This window comes from Phyllostomus hastatus, unplaced genomic scaffold (assembly GCF_019186645.2).
Source record: "Phyllostomus hastatus isolate PE091 unplaced genomic scaffold, TTU_PhHast_1.1 phas_scaffold_216, whole genome shotgun sequence".
NCBI lineage: Eukaryota > Metazoa > Chordata > Mammalia > Chiroptera > Phyllostomidae > Phyllostomus > Phyllostomus hastatus.
In genome coordinates, this window is record NW_025334018.1 from 13,440,485 (window position 1) to 13,456,604 (window position 16,120).

Here is a 16,120-nt window from a genome sequence, read left to right on the forward strand (position 1 = left end):
TTTCTCATGCATCTTATTTTTATGGTGGTATTGAAGATTATTTTTAGATATCGTCCTTATGTGATAACGAACTTAAACTTGCAGAAGTGATCTTCCTTCTTCATCATTCAGGCTCTGGCATTTTCCCCCTTGCTTTGGTGCTGTGTGGCTGTGGGAGTTGCATGGTCTCCATCAGGGTTGAGAGGGAGGGATGAACTTGGAATTAAGAAAAACATGCAGTATTGTATAACGTTCACGTGAGCCTGGCTGAAATTAGCTTCTGTTCTCATGGTTGAGACGAGAAACGATCACATCCCAAGAGGGTTCTTTTCACCTGAACAGGCTGCGGGCTGGTTTTGCTCTCAGCTGCTTTTGATAGAGTTACAAATGGGCCGTCAGCCTGTAATGTGTGTGTTTGACATTTTGTTTTATTGTCTATTTCAAGGCTCGACATTTGCCAAAGCCAAACCTGAAATTCCGTGGACGTCTCTAACCCGGAAGGGGCTTGTTCGAGTTGTGTTTTTCCCCTTGTTCAGCAGTTGGTGGATTCAGGTGACCTCTGTAAGAATCTTTGTTTGGCTGCTACTGCTTTACCTCATGCAAGGTAATTGGAGAAGTTGGAACAGCTCATGACCACTTCTTTCTGCTGCTTTTGCTATTAGATAGTATAGACCTTACTGTTTTGTTTTGTTTTGTTAATTCTCACTCAAGTATATGCTTATTGACTTGAGAGAGAGAAACACTGAATGGTTGCCTCCTGTACACACCCCAAACGGGGCTCAAACCCACAACTTCGTGGTGTATGGGGTGATGCTGTGACCCAGCCACCCAGCCAGGGCCAGGCCTTACTGCTCCAACATTTATCCTTTCATTAGACTGATTCACAAAGAAATGAAGGGATGCGGGCCCCCTGGAGGTCATGCTCGGGGAGAGCAGGTGCGGCTGTCGGACTCTGCTCCCTCCCTTCTTTCCCTCTGGCCTCACCCGCCAGGCTGCCTCGTCTCGTCTTCTGGTCTTCCGTCTTCCGTGGGGATCCCAGATTCCCTTCTCTTCTCTAGGTGTCTTCGTCAGGTCCCGTTGCTTTAAATGGGATTGATATCCCGGTGACCCTCAAATGTGTATCTTCAGGCCAGATCTCTCTGCTGAACTTCAGACTTGTAAATACAGTCACGTGCTTGACATTTCCGTGGAGATTTAATTGGTACCTTCAACTTAGTCGTACTCTAGTCATACTCAGAATGGAACTCTGGATTTCTTTTTTCCACAAACTTTTTTCTTGGTACAAGCTTGCTGCTTTTTAGGACTTCCCACATTTCATTAAATTTTCTCATGAACCACCCAGTTTTCAGGTGAAAAATCGTCTGTTATTCCCTGCCATTAACTTGCACATCCACTCTGCAGGTCTGTGAGCTCGACCTCCAAAACAGGCCTCGCCTCTGTCTGTCTGTCTGTCTCCAGCCGCCATCATTGTCCACAGCCCCAGCGCCCCTCCACTCCGCCCATTGGAGTAGCATCTTCTCTCAGTCTCTTTCTTCCAGCCACCCTTTTCACAGCACATAGAGAAGTCCTTTAGGACAGAAACCACCTCATGTCATTTTCCTGCTTATAACCCTTCCGTGACTTCTCATTTCCTGGAAATCCAAACTCTTTAGCAGGGCCTGCAGTGCGCAACCCGACCTGTTCCCTGCCAGGCCCTCAGAGGTCGTGCCCGGCCACGCTCCTCCTCACTCACTCCAGGCACACGCCCTTTTTTCTGTCCCTCACACACAGCTGTTCTGTTTGAAACCATCTTACAGCTCTTCCCTTGGCTGTCTTGTTTTTCTCACCTCTAGATGCTCTGCTCGGAGGAGAGCTGTAACGTTCATCGGGAGGCTGTCCCTCTCTAGACTTTCTGCGGCGTCCTGCGTTCCCCGGGCGCTCTCGCAGGAAGCTGCTTCAATGATCTGTTGCAGGCCCCTGCTGATGCCGTTTTTCTCTGCTGGGCACACGCAGGGCCCCGGCGTGTCCTCTGCACCACTGCACGGCCACTGCCTCCCGGGAACACTTGCTGACAGTGGGCAGTGCGCGCGCGTGGGTACGCCTGCGCCAGAAGACGTGCGTTAGAGCGAGGAGTAGTGAGGGTCGGCTTGTGAAGGGATTTAGGCTGATTTTTGTTTTCTTTGTGTTGATTGTTTTGAATAGTAATGGAAACTGTGTCTAGGAATTTACAAATCTCTAGGTTTAATTTTTAAAGTCATGATGTAATCCATTGTATGAGAATATCACTTAAAACTTACATAATGTCTTTGTAAGTCTGTCATATGGACTTACCATAAACTCCTTTTTATAGTTGCTGAATATTCCATTATATAAAATTGTGCAGATCCATAATTTACATAACTGTTTCCACATTATCAGCAGGTGGGTTTTTTCCTGATTTTTTTCTCTCAGTAATGACATCATGAACAAAACCTTTCGAATCGTATATTCTTTCTTTAGCATTTATTCTCTGCAACAGAATTAACTCTCATCACATACAGGATGGGGCAAAGTATGTGTACAGTTGTGAGTATGAGAAGCACAGAGTTTATTCTTGTGTTCTTATTGATCGATTACTATATTATTTTCCAAACAAACAACCGTAAACCTGCTGTCGCCCACCATGCACAGTGACACCGCAGGTGACACCATTCTCATGGAAAGTGGTAGGTGGGAGTGCCTGTTTTACCACGCTCTTACAGACATCATTGTGACTGTTACCTCATTTGATAGACAAGAAATATTTTGCTCCTTTAATACTCATTTCTTTGGTCACTTGTAAGGGGAAAGTTAAATATTTTCCACAGGAGTGTAATTGAAGAATTTCTTGCATGTTGAGGTAAACTGTATGTATTAGGCTTCCGTGCACCCCGGGGTGTCGGTCTGGCCTGCCCCCCCTGCACCACAGCCTGTGTGCCCATCCCCGGGTTCTCCCGCTGCCCGAAAAGGCTCCAGGTTTTCACTTGGCTCGTGTGCAGGTAGAGAGTATTGTAGGAAATTACGTGCTTTTATGTTGCACTTTTAAAATGATAGATTTGTGGTAGAAATAATTTGTATGACCACTCGAATTGGTTTGAAGGCGACCCCCACTGTCTTCGACTGTGAATCCTCTTCGTTTCAGTCATGGCACTTGTGTTGTACTTGATGATGCCCATTGTGAATGTCAGCGAAGTGCTTGGACCCTTGTGCCTTATGCTGCTCATGGGGACCGTCCACTGTCAGATCGTGTCCACTCAGATAGCACGGCCGTCGGGAGGCAATGGAAGTCGGCGGAGGAGGTGAGAGCGGGGCCTGCACCTGGAGCTGGGTTTGTCTGGGAGGGAGGGGCATCGTAGATGCTGAGACATCTTTGGTTCATGTAATAAAAATACTTTGATTTGTGTATATTTTCTATTTTTTGGCTGAAAATCAAAAATAAAGGCTTTGCTTCCCACTTTTCTCTCTGATGCTAAGAAACTTGGTCATGAACTTTTAATCTGCATTGAGATTTTGTCATTTAGTGGCTTAAGATGACTAAAATTGTCATTTTAGTGTCACTAAGTGCCTTAAAAGGAAATTTCTGTACTATTTCTATATTATTCTTCATTAAAATTTATCAAATATTGATTTTGAAAAAGTATTCTTCAAAATTCAGTCTTATTCAAAATTTGATGAAAATTCACTGTAAACAAGGATCTTAGTACATTGGGTCAGTGCTACCAAAAATTCTGCCTTTTTTCAATAGTGCGTAATAAGAATGGATTTCTAAGTGTTCTAAACTTTTAATAAAGATCGATTTGACTTCTCTACACATTGAATCCATGTAATGTTTGTATTGGTTCTGTGCTGTGTGTGGGTTCTGAACCTGTTCATGGCTGTTTCCCCTGAGAAGTTACTAAATAAGATTTTTTTCACCTGGTGCAATAAATTTCAACTTATTTATTCTTATTTTTGAGTATTATTTTTGAAATAAACCTTTTCCCCCCAAAAGATTTCTTGAAAATTCAGTTCAATTCATTTTAATGTTTGCCAAGAGCATCCACTGTTGTGTGAATCTCGGTGGTACTTACAGGAAATATATTTTAACTGCATGGGACATCGATGCTACGTGATCAGTTATTATTTTGTGTTCTGATTAAATGTACCAGTGGGTAGGTTTCTGACATTCGTATTTAAAAGACTTGTTCTCGTTACTAGAGGTGCCTGAAACGACTCCCTGTTGTGTGTGTGAGAGTTTCTCTCCCATGTGTGGTCATGTGTGTGAATAGCAGTTCTCGGCCTCCAGTGATGGGATGACATGGTGGTGCAGGTCTCTGACCTGGAGCCCGTTGTTGCCCTTCAGTAGGAAACATCCCTGCAAATTTACCCTCATTCTGTGAAGTTCACTGTACTTAATTTCAGGTGGTAGTTTGTTAATACAGTTTTCTGGAGGGGATATTTTGGGCAGCAATGGAAAAGTTCTTAAATAATCTGAAGTTGTTGGAATATTCCTTTTAATAGAAAACTACGAAAAACTGTGAATGGTGACGGGACCCGAGAAAATGGGAACAACTCCTCTGACAAAGTCAGAGGCGTGGAAGCTGTGGAGCCCGTCCCCTTCGTCAGAGGTCTCTGGGGCACTCTCTTCGGCAGCAGGTGGGAAGTCTGGCGCTGGGATTGTTCTTGACTTTGTATCCACATTTGTGCTTACACAGTGTGTCATCCGATCAGGCCGTCGGAGGACCGAGTGCAAGCTTAGCACCTGTGCAGTGTGTGTGGTTTTTTTTAAAGGCTCTATAATGAATTGCTCACTCAACAGGTCTCTACGGTCCTGTCACCTGTAAATCCAGTAATCCACCATAACTGATCACTGCTTTGATCTTTCATGACTATTTAGACTACAAGATTACAGAAATCTAAGCACTCTGAAAGGGCAAATATCTTGAACCCTGTGAGCCGACCTCATGAGGGAAAGGAGGACTTGGAAGAGATGAGTTATTGTTCAGCATAAAGGCAGATGCCGCCTTAGATGTGGGCTGCAGGAGGGGAGCTGGGTGGACAGCCTCTGGGACAGAGAGGGACGCCGGTCTGAGACCTCCCCTCTCCTTCAAGATTTGCAGGCTGTGACAGCACTCCTATGACTCCAGGAAAGACTCATTTGTCATAGGGGCGTGACTCAAAAGTAAAGTTCTTTCACAGTTACTTTTTTGAAGATGAAGTACAGTCACACTTTTTTCCAAAGATACGTTTCCACTCCTTAGTTGATGTGTGTGAGTTCCTTGCCCTGAGTGTGGTGCTGGGCACTAAGTCCAACTAGGAGGGAGCGGGGGAGCTGCAGTCCCCGCGACGTGACAGCACGGCGAAGACTGCGTGCGGACTGGGGGCCCGAGGTCCGGCAGGCGCGGTGATTGTTCCGCAGCGCGGTCATGGGCAGGGGCCACGCAGGAGCCGACAGTTGTCAGGCTTTGAGGGACGGGAGAGGGGAGGACGTTCCACGAGGTGCCACAAACAGGCGAAGCGAGGCAGGGGCTGGCGTTGTGTGGGGTGGGGCGTGGAGGAGACTGCACCTGCTGCCCTGCAGACCTGGAAAGCACAGGCTTCCTTCCAGTGAACTGACCTGAGTCTTTGGAGACCAGAGATGACTTTTTTCTTCCTTTTTATAGCGTTAGCAAGCAAGAAATCAAAACAGTGTGATTTCTGAATTTTTTTGATTTTCAGAGTAATATGAGGGGGCTTAAAAATACCCAGAATTATCTCCTAGAGGGTGGGTCCCCTGTAGTGCAGGCTTCCCCCACTAGGTGGGTGTTCTGAGAGCCCATCTGCATCAGTGCACCAGCTGGCGTTGTTGTGAAAGGCTGTGTTTGGCTTCAGTGAATTTTTTTTTTCTCTGAAGACTCTGTCAATGCATTTGCCCATTTCATGGTGGGTGATTTATAAGTGCACCTGCACGCACTATCCTGAGTGTTTAGCAGTTTTTGATAAAAAATGGCATGACCCTTGTACCCCACCCTCCCTATTCACACAATCTTGCCCCGAGCGACTTTTGTTTTGTTTCCCTGGATGAAAAAAGTCCTCAAAGGGAAATGTTTTGCCCAAGCAGAAGAGGCGAAACAAAAAACAGCAGAAGCACTGAAAGACCTCAACATTGATGCATTCAAAACCTGAACAGTGGGAAACCGTCTCCAAAGGTGTATTACGTCAGGTGGAGAGTACTTTGAAGGTGACTGAAGTTTAAACATACTAGAATAAATACATAATTTTTTAATAAATTCCTGTTTTGAGGGGGTGTTCCCTCCGTATATTGTGCTCCTCAGGAAAAAAATGATTTCACAGAAAATGTAAATCTCAGAATACAAGTCAGTGTTTTTCTTCTTCTTTTTAAAAACAGGGGTAAAAGAGTAAAAATATGCAACAAAGGGACTGAAACCAACAGTGACACGAGTGCCCTGCGTCCCATCATTAGGAAGAGGCAGTGTCGACCGGAGATTAAAACGTGGCCAACGGCGGAGAAAGCCAAGCTTTCCGATGGAGAGAAGTGCCGTAGGGTAAGGTTTCCATGGGTACAAAGAAGTACATTGGAATCTCTCTTTTCCCGTGTAAAACTTCCCCATTCTCAGACCCTGCTGGAGATGGGAAGTAGATGCTAATGGCTTGTCTGATTTGTCTCAACGAGGAAGGGACGTGTACACCAGCAGGGCGTGACGGGAGAGTGGTCCTGTGAAGACTGAGGCTGATCCTTCGGTTTCTAGGGCTAGCCGTTTCTGGGGCCCTGGTCCCGGCCCCTGCCGCTGAGCCCGCCGCAGCAGCAGGGTTTGGGACAGGCCGCCGCCCGCCTTGTCTGGTCCAGAGAGGTGGGGTTTGGGACACTGTTTTCTAGGTCCAGGGACAGGTGTTCTGCTCTGTGTCTAAAACGAAGTGCATTTCTCCTTTATCATCTTGAATTTTTTTTTCTTGTTAAACTGGCATTACATAATTACAAAAATAGTATTTTTGAGTCAGTGCACATGGACACTATTCTAAGTCTTTACATGTAGTAACTCATTTCATTTCTTCAACACGTCTGTGACACGGGTGCTTTTGTTAGTGTCGCTTTTCAGACGAGGAAACTGAGCCCCAGAAGACGCTGACCTGGCTCGTGATTCAGACGCAGAGTTTGACTCGCGCCTGTGCTGCTCACCGCTCCGTAGCACGGCCTCGTTTCTGGGCTGTTTTGTCTCAAGTGCAGCGTTTTTCTTTACTGAGATCAAACACTGGTATAGGTTGGTTTGGTTTGGTTTAGTTGCGTTTTACTGCTTCTGAGTTTTTACACGCTTTTTCGTTTACGTGTGGGTCGCCTACCGGAGTATTTGGGGCCATCCCCTCCCTGCATGGCATTGCTGTTCTCTCCGCAGGGGGCTTTCAGGCGGGTGGGCAACGGGGTGTCGGATGACCTGTCGAGCGAGGAGGACGGCGAGGCCCGGACGCAGATGATGATCCTGCGCCGGAGCGTGGAAGGGGCCTCCAGCGACAACGGTGGCGGCGAGGTCAAGAACAGGAAGTCAGTGCTTCCCCGGCACCTAAACTCTCAGGTGACTTCCGGTTCGGTTTGTCAGAATCTGGGCATCAGCTTCCGGGTCGTCGCGTCGTTCCACACTGTTGAACACGTTTCGCTGTTGTTCACTGGCTTGATTTTGGCAGGTCATGAAGAGCACGCCCAAGTGGTGTCACGTGGTGCGGGACTCGGACAGTCTGGCCGAATCGGAGTTTGAGTCCGCAGCCTTCAGCCAGGTAATGAGGCCTGGAGAGGTCGCTGCTCCAGGCGTGGTCTCAGGTGCGGTAGCTCCGCCCCGTCCTCTCTAACCAGCCGTCCCTGCGCAGTGCTCGCACTCGCTGCCCCGCTCCTGCCTCCACTCTCTGCCCACCCATCAGCCCGGGTCTGCATGATGCTCGCAGACATCATGGAAAGGGAAGGAACTCTTTCATCTGACCTCGCCACTTTTGTTCATTATTATTATTTTGAATTTTACCTTATTTTTTACAGTAAAACCACTGGGGTGACACCGGTTAATGAGATTGTGTAGGTTTCAAGTGTGCATTTTATGATGCGTGATCTGTGTGTTGCGTTGTGTGCCCACCACCCAGAGTCAGATTATCGTCCCTCACCATATATTTGGCCCCCTTTACCTACCCAACATTGTGACCTAATCTTAAAAGTATCATGGGTAATGCTCAGAAAGAGGTTACTCAGTCCTTAAATCATGAGAAGCTTGCTTAATATTCACTCGAAATAATGGAGTTTACATCTGATGGGGACAGATTTTGGGGAAGGGACACCTGAGAGACGAGAGCGGAAAACCCCATGACGAACGCTAACGGGCGTATTTTACCAGCGGATGTTCTGATGCCGAGGGGGAGGAGTGGATGGCGGCGGTGTGGTTTTTGTTTTGACTGGCGAGGCGGTCAGGGGCATGGGGGAGCTTCCACGTTCACGTCTGCGGTGCAGGAGAGCTGCGTGGGCCCCCACTTCTCTGCCCGGTCAGCCCTGTTCACCTGGGCCTCTGCCTGTGAGGAGCCCTACCTCCCCGCTCACGGTGTCCAGAACAGGGGAAACTGGACAGTGCGGGGGCTCTGCCCCTGCGTCCAGGGGCGGTCCTCCATGTGGGCTTACGGAGCGGGGCGGGGCGTGCTCCCTCCAGGGTGCCTGCGCTGGCAGTGACTTCTCCGAGCAAGCCCTTTTGTCGATTTATCTCTGCCTGCCTGCCTGTCATGTGTATACTTGCTGGCACATTCTTCCCGTGACTCTAGAAAAACTTTCTGAAAATTTCAGTTACAGTTGACCTTCAACACTGGATCAGTTCCGGTGCACAGCACTGTGGTCAGACACCTGTATAGCTTACGAAGTGTGGTCCCGAGGGAGTCGCTTTAAAGTCCTGCTGGTTGGAGTCTGCAGGGTTTAACATTTGAATACTAACACGTATCCTTGTTCTGTGTGGCCTTGCGAACAGACGAATACGCGGCGACCGACTTGTGAAAGCCTGCCAGCCATCGCCGTGGATAATTGATTCATTTCAGGTAGAGGACTGTTTCTAACAAAAGTGAATGAGAAAACGCTCTTTGTTGTTTTTTAAAGGGCTCTCGATCTGGTGTGAGCGGTTGCTCTCGGACCCTGAACATGTCAAGGAGAGACTCAGAAAGCACCCGCCACGACTCGGAGACCGAGGACATGCTGTGGGACGACCTGCTGCACGGCCCTGAGTGCAGGTCGTCAGCCACCAGCGACAGTGAGGGGGCCCACGCGAGCACCCTGCACTCAGGGGCCAAACACGACCCCAAAGAGGATGTTTTCCAGCAGGTCTGTAGAGGCGGTGGGAATAGTAGCTGACGCGTGCTGTGAGCTTGCCCTGGGCCAGGCTCTGTGTTTCTCATTTAACGGTGTGATGGCCCCACTAGACAGGCGCCGTTATCGCCCCTCCTTTAGAGAAGAGGAGATCGAGCACAGCTGCTGGGATTAGAGCTGGTGGGGAAGTACTCCAGAGTTGCCCTAACCCACATTTTTCTTCGTAATAATTTTTCTCTTAAATGAGTGGGGTTGTTTGGAGCATCAACCTTAAGTTCTGTTTTAGGGACATCATGTTATTGTGTATGAATTCCTAGGAAGTGGCACTGCTTGCTTCTCTAATGTATAAACCAGTTGAAGCTTTTAACTTCAGGTTTTGTATGAACATCATAAAATTGGATAGGCTGGAATTGGAGATTCCTTACGAGATGTTTCACCATTCTGGCTGATGTAGGAATCATTCTGCACCCGTAGGATTTTTTTTTTTTTACCCTTCGTCCTGTGGTCATGATGGTCTCTGCTTCTTCAGAATGTTGTCTCATCTACTGAGACTAATATAAAATGCTTATTAGCACAATGCCTGGCAAAGGGTAAGTGCCCTGTAGACGTTAGCATCACTATTTATGTCCCCACCAGATGATCAGAGAACTCTCGGCGCCAGCACTGCTGGAGCCGGAGGGAGGGATTCCCTCCGTAGGTGGTTTCCCTGCTGGGCGGATGGAGGACTAAGTAGTGTTCTCACGTCGGCCTTCCCGATGTCTGACACTGGTCCTGCTTCTTAGTGTTTTGTTCTTCAGGCTAAATAGTTCCACGGTGACTTTCAGGTAGTGGGTGATGGGTATGTATTTGTTTAATTATTGAGTTTTCTAGATTCTCGAATATTTTTATTTAAAAAATCCTGCTTTATTAAATGCATACAATTTTTTTAAACTAATCAGAAATAGCATCCATTTTCTCATTACAGTTTTAAGCTTCTTTCTCCAATTTTGTTACCAAAGTTTGAAACTAAATATTCTTTACATGCATCTGAGGATTCATCTGAATTACTTTAGTCCTCCACAGTTACACATGGCACGATGACCTTGACCTTCGCACCTTTGGGGTTTACAGTGTATAAGGCATACGTGAGAATAACCAGACAAGAGAAACCCGCCATCTCAGATGGAATTCCTCGTGTCCCAGCCCCACACCCGACCTGTTCTTTTCGTCCCCGTATTTCTGAATGCCGCCACCAGCCACCCAGCCAGAAACCAGGGGGTCCTCGTGGCCTGGCCCCTTCACCACGCTTCTCCCCGGTCATTGCTTCCTCTTGGTTCTGCGGCATGTCACCGGAGCCTGAACTCTGGTGTCCTCGCTGCACAGCGCCCCCCCCCCCCCCGCCACCACAGCGGCTTTCCTCGGCTTGCCCCCTTCCTTGCCCTTCTGCCCTGCTGCCCGAGTGATGCTTCAGACCCGGTGCCGCCCCCTCGCTTTGGTTTTCTTCTGGGTTATTTGCCCCTTTCCCTTTACTTGTCTGGAGACGGTCTCATCTCTGACCATTCCTGCCCTGCTCCTCGGGCGTAAGCTCCTTCCTGTCCAGCACCACATCTGTCTCGTTCACCACTGAATCCATGCTACCTGTTACATAGTAGGTGCTTAATAAATGCTTTTGCCAGCTCAACAGCCAAATCAGTGAATGCTCATCAGCATTGTGCTAAGCATTGTGGTGGAAAGGGTATACACGATACTTTGTTAGAAAGTTAGAGTCCAGTTGGTGTAAGCTTACTATATGGGAAATTCTTGGAGGACATGAAAACGCAGCATGTAATTTAGGTGTTGATGGGTCCGACAGACCATAAGGATTTTAATTTCAGAGGAGGGCACAGTGAGGCTTGTGGCGATCAGAGAGGACCATGCTGGTGGGATGGGGCTTGAGCGACTTGCTCCTTGAAGCAGAAGACATGAAATGCAGAGGAGAGTGGGGGCTGTTTCACCGACACTTTCTCCCCATGAGCTTTCTGTGCTCTTCTGGCCCTGGTTAGAACAGAGGTGGGCTCGCCTCCCCAGTCAGACGCGTGGTAGCGAAGGCCTGTCCAGCGCCTCTCCTGAGTAACTTCCTCCTGCCCCCGTCGAGCCGTGTCCCTCTGGAAATACTCTCCCCCTTAACATCGATGAACGCACCAGCCTTGTACCCCCTCCGCACGTGTAGAGAGAGAGGGAAGCAGCCTCGGAGATGACGGAATGCTGTCACTGTAGGAGACATGTAGCTTCTCTCCGGGTAGGGAAATGGCTTAGTCAGGAAAACGGAACCAGAAATCAGCATCACCGAGGGGGTAATTGGCGTGATGAGCTTTGCGAGGGAGAGAACAAGGATGAGGCTGAACGTGGGCAGAGGGCCTGGGGGCTGGAGGAGGGGGAATCTAATGGAGGAAAGACAGCAGTGGGTAGAAACAGTGTCGTTTTTCTTCCCAGAACCACATATTCTGGCTTCAGAACTCGAGCCCCGCCTCCGACCGAGTCAGTGCGATAATCTGGGAAGGGAACGAGTGCAAGAAGACGGACATGTCCGTGCTGGAGATCAGCGGTGTCATCATGAGCAGGGTGAGGCCTAGCGGTGTGGTTTCTGGCTTTTCGAAAAATCTGGGCAGGGACCAGCAGCAGTTTCGTAGAACCTAATACACTGACTCTGCTTTTGAAACAAATTTGTGTTTTTAGTTAAATTTTTTTTTTATTTTATCAATTTCAGAGTGAGGGGAAGGGAGGGAGAAAGTGAGGGAATGAAACATCAGTCTGAGGGAGAAACATCGATTGATTGCTTCTTTCACGCGTCCCAACCAGGGACTGAACCCGCAGCTTAGGCACACACCCCGACCTGGGTCGAACCTGCAGCCTGTTGGTTTGTGGGACAACACTCTGACCAACTGAGCCACACTGGCCAGGGCTTTATTTTTAATTTAATAGTCAGTCTTTAGGTGGTAGTATTTTGTTATTATTACAAAGGTTTCTATGAGCATGATCAGTTCAGGTACACTCTAAAAATACTCCTTATCTCTTGAAAGCCTAACTTTTAATAAGATCTAAAAATCATGAATCTGTTCTTTTTAAAAAGATTTTATTTACTTTTAGAGAGGGGGAGGAGGAAGAAAGGGAGAGAAACATCAATGTGTGGTTGCCTCTCATGCGCCCCCTGCTGGGGATCTGGCCCAAAACCCAGGCATGTGCCCTAACTGGGAATTGAACTGGTGACCCTTTGGTTCATAGGCCAGCACTCAATCCAATGAGCCACACTAGCCAGGGCTGTACCTCATTTTTATTTGTACTTTTAGATTTAAAGATTTAGTTTTTAATTACCTAAGTAGAATTTGGTAAAGATGCTACATAACTCCATTCAACTGTGCAATAATGACGGACATTTCGAATTCCCAGGTTAATGCGTATCAGCAAGGAGTAGGGTATCAAATGCTGGGAAATGTCGTCACCATTGCGCTAGCATTTTTTCCGTTTTTGCATCGACTTTTCCGTGAGAAGAGCCTTGACCAGCTGAAGTCCATCTCAACTGAGGAGATCTTGACTCTCTTTTGTGGGGCGCCACCGGTTACCCCTGTTATTATTTTGTCTATAATTAATTTCTTTGAACGATTGTGTCTCACGTGGATGTTTTTTTTCATGATGTGTGTGGCAGAGAGGACATATAAACAGGTCAGTAGAAAATTAAAGTTTATCACCTCTGCTTTTTTATCTACTTCACTGAATTATTTTTGTGCTCGTGATTTGTGCTTTCCCTAAAAGTGGCCGTGTGCCATGAAGGATGGAGGAGGGGAAACTGAGTGTGTGTTGTGAGTGTAACGTCTGTGCTGCGGACTATTCACACTGACTTCCTAGCACCTGAGGTTGTGCGGAGCCCGTGCTCAGAGTGCGTGGCTCAGCCGGGGAGTGAGTCTGGCTGGCCGCCTGGTGCTGCGCTCAGTGTGCCTTCGCTGCTTTCTAGTCCGGCACGTGTAGTGAGTCTCAGGGTGGAACCATTCTGTGAGAAAGGGCGAAGCGAGAATTAAAATGATTGCAATTTGGTATGATTTTGGGATTGAGGACCTCATCTATTGGGGGATACATGCAAAAAATAGGGTTTTGAATGGCAGTGCAATTTGGGAGTAAACCAGATTTCTGTACAAACATCTGTTCTTGAAGTCGGGGATTCACCAAGGTCTCCAAAGACTACTCTTTGAGCGTGTCAGGAGCGTGGCACGCTGTGAAGAAGTGGGTCACTGTGTCGTGCAGTGTGGGAGCCCCAGGGTAGTGAGCTGTCAACAAGGTTTTCACTGTCTTGGTGACACTGATTAGAATTTCATCCCTTTAACAATGTTTATATGCTGGGAATATTTTTTACAAATATATAAACACACAGAGACACATGTGTACATTTCACTTTGTGATTTTTTTTTCTAACCTTCTCTAGAGATTTTTATTTGCAAAACTCTTCAGCCATATTACTTCTGCCAGGAAAGCTAGAAAATATGAAATACCTCATTTCAGACTTAAAAAAGTAGAGAACATTAAAATATGGTTATCACTGCGTTCCTTCCTAAAGGTGAGTTTTGTCTGATTAACAATAGAATACGTGCGAGAACGTGCAGAAAACACGCCCCCTGGCGTCCCTGATGGCAGGGGGCGGTGGGCGGGCCGTCTCTGTGGCCGGCGGACTTGCTGTGCCCCAGGTTGGAAATGATATATCTGCAGGCTGGGGGAGGTCAAGTAATTAGAGCTTAGAAAGGGAAAAGAAAATTCAGATTCTTAGAGCAGGGCGGTAAATTGAATATTACATCTTTTCCTGACATTTTGGGGAAACATTCCAGCTGAAAATATGTCAGTGAATCAGTCATGTTCTTAACTGGGAACAGTGCGGATTGCAGTGCTTAATTAAAATTGATGTTAAAACCCTATGTCAGAAACTTTGTGTAACTGTGTAATACTAATGTAGAAAAACAAAAGGAAAAAAACAAGAAAAGTTTGGTGGGAGTCAGAGCGTCGGTGGTGTGAGGCCCGTGCCGCCCCTCACGCACCCTAACCCGCGCACCGCGCGTCTCCCTCCGCAGAGACGGGGCCCGCAGCGCTCCGTGGATGTTGTGGTGTCCTCGGTCTTCTTGCTGACCCTCTCCATCGCCTTCATCTGCTGTGCCCAGGTAACCCTCGTGTCCGTTTGGACCAGCTCCCTGCACTCAAGTTCGCACGTTTTTAATGGGTCTGCCTGTCTTTGGCTCTTTCGAATGCCTGTTAATTTTCCTGACTTTTGTAATGAGAATAAAGGCGATCTGGCAGCCCTTTGACTCCGAGGTCACTCTCATGTTAGCCGGCAATTTCTGAGTGGTGGTGAAGCCTCACACCCTCATGGTGGCAGGTCTGGGCCTGTGGGAGACCCTTCCTGCGAGCTTTTGACCAGCCCCTGTGTCATCTCTTCCCCCTCCCCACCCCCCTCTTCTTGGCAGGTCTGTGCTTTCTTGATTACAGGAAGTCACGGGCTTGTCTTGTACTTTCCCGTTTACGGAGTTTAACTGAATTCTACTGCGGTCAGAGAACGTGCTCTGAATGTTTCTGGTTCTTTGGATATTTGTGGAGGCTGGCTTTGTTGTCCAGCATGTGGTCGGTTTTATTCAATCTCCCGTCAGCACTTCGTGTTGTTAGTGTTCTTCGTTCAAATTTTATGTAGTTCTTACACCCCTCGATGTACTTACTAATGTGCTTTAGAATCAGTTATTTATTTATATGTATCTACATATTTACTCTTCCGTTGCTTTTCATTAGTTCTTGTATTTCTGTTTTTCTGAGTTATTTTCCTTTCTACTTAAGAATCTGCTGGTGGTGAGTTCTTTCCGTTTTTGTTTGAAAATGTCTTTTGTCACTTTCATGTTTGAAGGCTCTTGTCACCAGGTATAGATGTCTAGGCTGCCACTTACTCTCAGCACGTGTAGGGTTCTATTACCTCCTGATTTCCATAGTTTGTCTTGAGAAGTCAGTTGTTATTCTTATGGCAGCTCTTTTAAAAGTAATGTTCTTTTTCTCTGGCTGGTTTTAAGAGTTTTTATTTGGCTTCACAGCAGTTTGGCCGTGGTTTCTGTATTGGTTATCTGTTGCCACACGGGAAACTATCTCCTGCTGAGGAGATGGGCCTAGGTTGCTGCTGGTTGTTACTTCCCTGCGCTAGTTATTACTGACTGATAGAGGTGAACACCTGGCCCCGACTAAGCTAAACATATTCCCTCTTTTGGAAATTAGAACTGAAAATCTGAGATATCAGTGGTGGACTTGGGAGAAGAAAGGGCAGTAGGGACCGCTGGGGCAGCAGACTGCTGGGACAGAGCAGGCCTGGGACAAGTCAGGGGCGGAGGGCGGGGCATGAACAGCGGTCCCGGAAGGAAGGGGAGTCAGCTGAGAGGAGTGGGATGGGAGCCCAAGTGGCCCTGGGGACAGGACAGCTGCTTGGTGACTTCCTGTTTTTCAGAAGGCCTACATTTGGTCTCTGTGAGCATTCTCTGTATATTTTTCGATAAACTCCATTTTACCTTGGACTTACATGAGTAAATTTCTTTGCTTTTGAATAAATAGCAAAAAAATTAAAAAAAAACTCTTACCAGAAAACTTGACCCATAACACTTGCTAGCTGGTAGCCACTGCTGCTGCGGCCGCCCCACAGATGCTGGCACAGAGTGAGAGCCTGCTCCCAGGGTTTCCCGGTGTCCCAGTGGGCTGGGCTGTGCGTTCCTGGGAGCTCTCTGGTTACGAGCAAATTCAGTGCTTTGGAAAGTGGTCTCCATGTAGTTGCAAGGGGCACACGGTGGTTAGAGAGGCTAGAAGGGCATTGGTTGTCTTTTACTTACT

General features: G+C 47.5%; 1 protein-coding gene across 3 annotated transcripts in view; it reads left to right on the plus strand.

The window, feature by feature from the left end:
* The window catches only part of PHTF1 (putative homeodomain transcription factor 1), a 44,640-nt gene that overhangs the window by 25,485 nt on the left and 3,035 nt on the right, over nucleotides 1-16,120 (plus strand). For 2 of the 3 annotated variants that reach the window (XM_045816638.1, XM_045816640.1), the window contains 11 exons: nucleotides 425-583; nucleotides 3,119-3,275; nucleotides 4,477-4,611; nucleotides 6,344-6,500; nucleotides 7,347-7,523; nucleotides 7,633-7,722; nucleotides 9,065-9,286; nucleotides 11,723-11,851; nucleotides 12,677-12,949; nucleotides 13,704-13,835; nucleotides 14,341-14,427. In XM_045816638.1, coding sequence (XP_045672594.1) covers nucleotides 425-583; nucleotides 3,119-3,275; nucleotides 4,477-4,611; nucleotides 6,344-6,500; nucleotides 7,347-7,523; nucleotides 7,633-7,722; nucleotides 9,065-9,286; nucleotides 11,723-11,851; nucleotides 12,677-12,949; nucleotides 13,704-13,835; nucleotides 14,341-14,427 — 1,718 coding nt within the window. Of the gene's footprint in view, nucleotides 1-424; nucleotides 584-3,118; nucleotides 3,276-4,476; nucleotides 4,612-6,343; nucleotides 6,501-7,346; nucleotides 7,524-7,632; nucleotides 7,723-9,064; nucleotides 9,287-11,722; nucleotides 11,852-12,676; nucleotides 12,950-13,703; nucleotides 13,836-14,340; nucleotides 14,428-16,120 lie in introns of those variants that run through there. The other variant, XM_045816641.1, reaches the window with a different exon arrangement.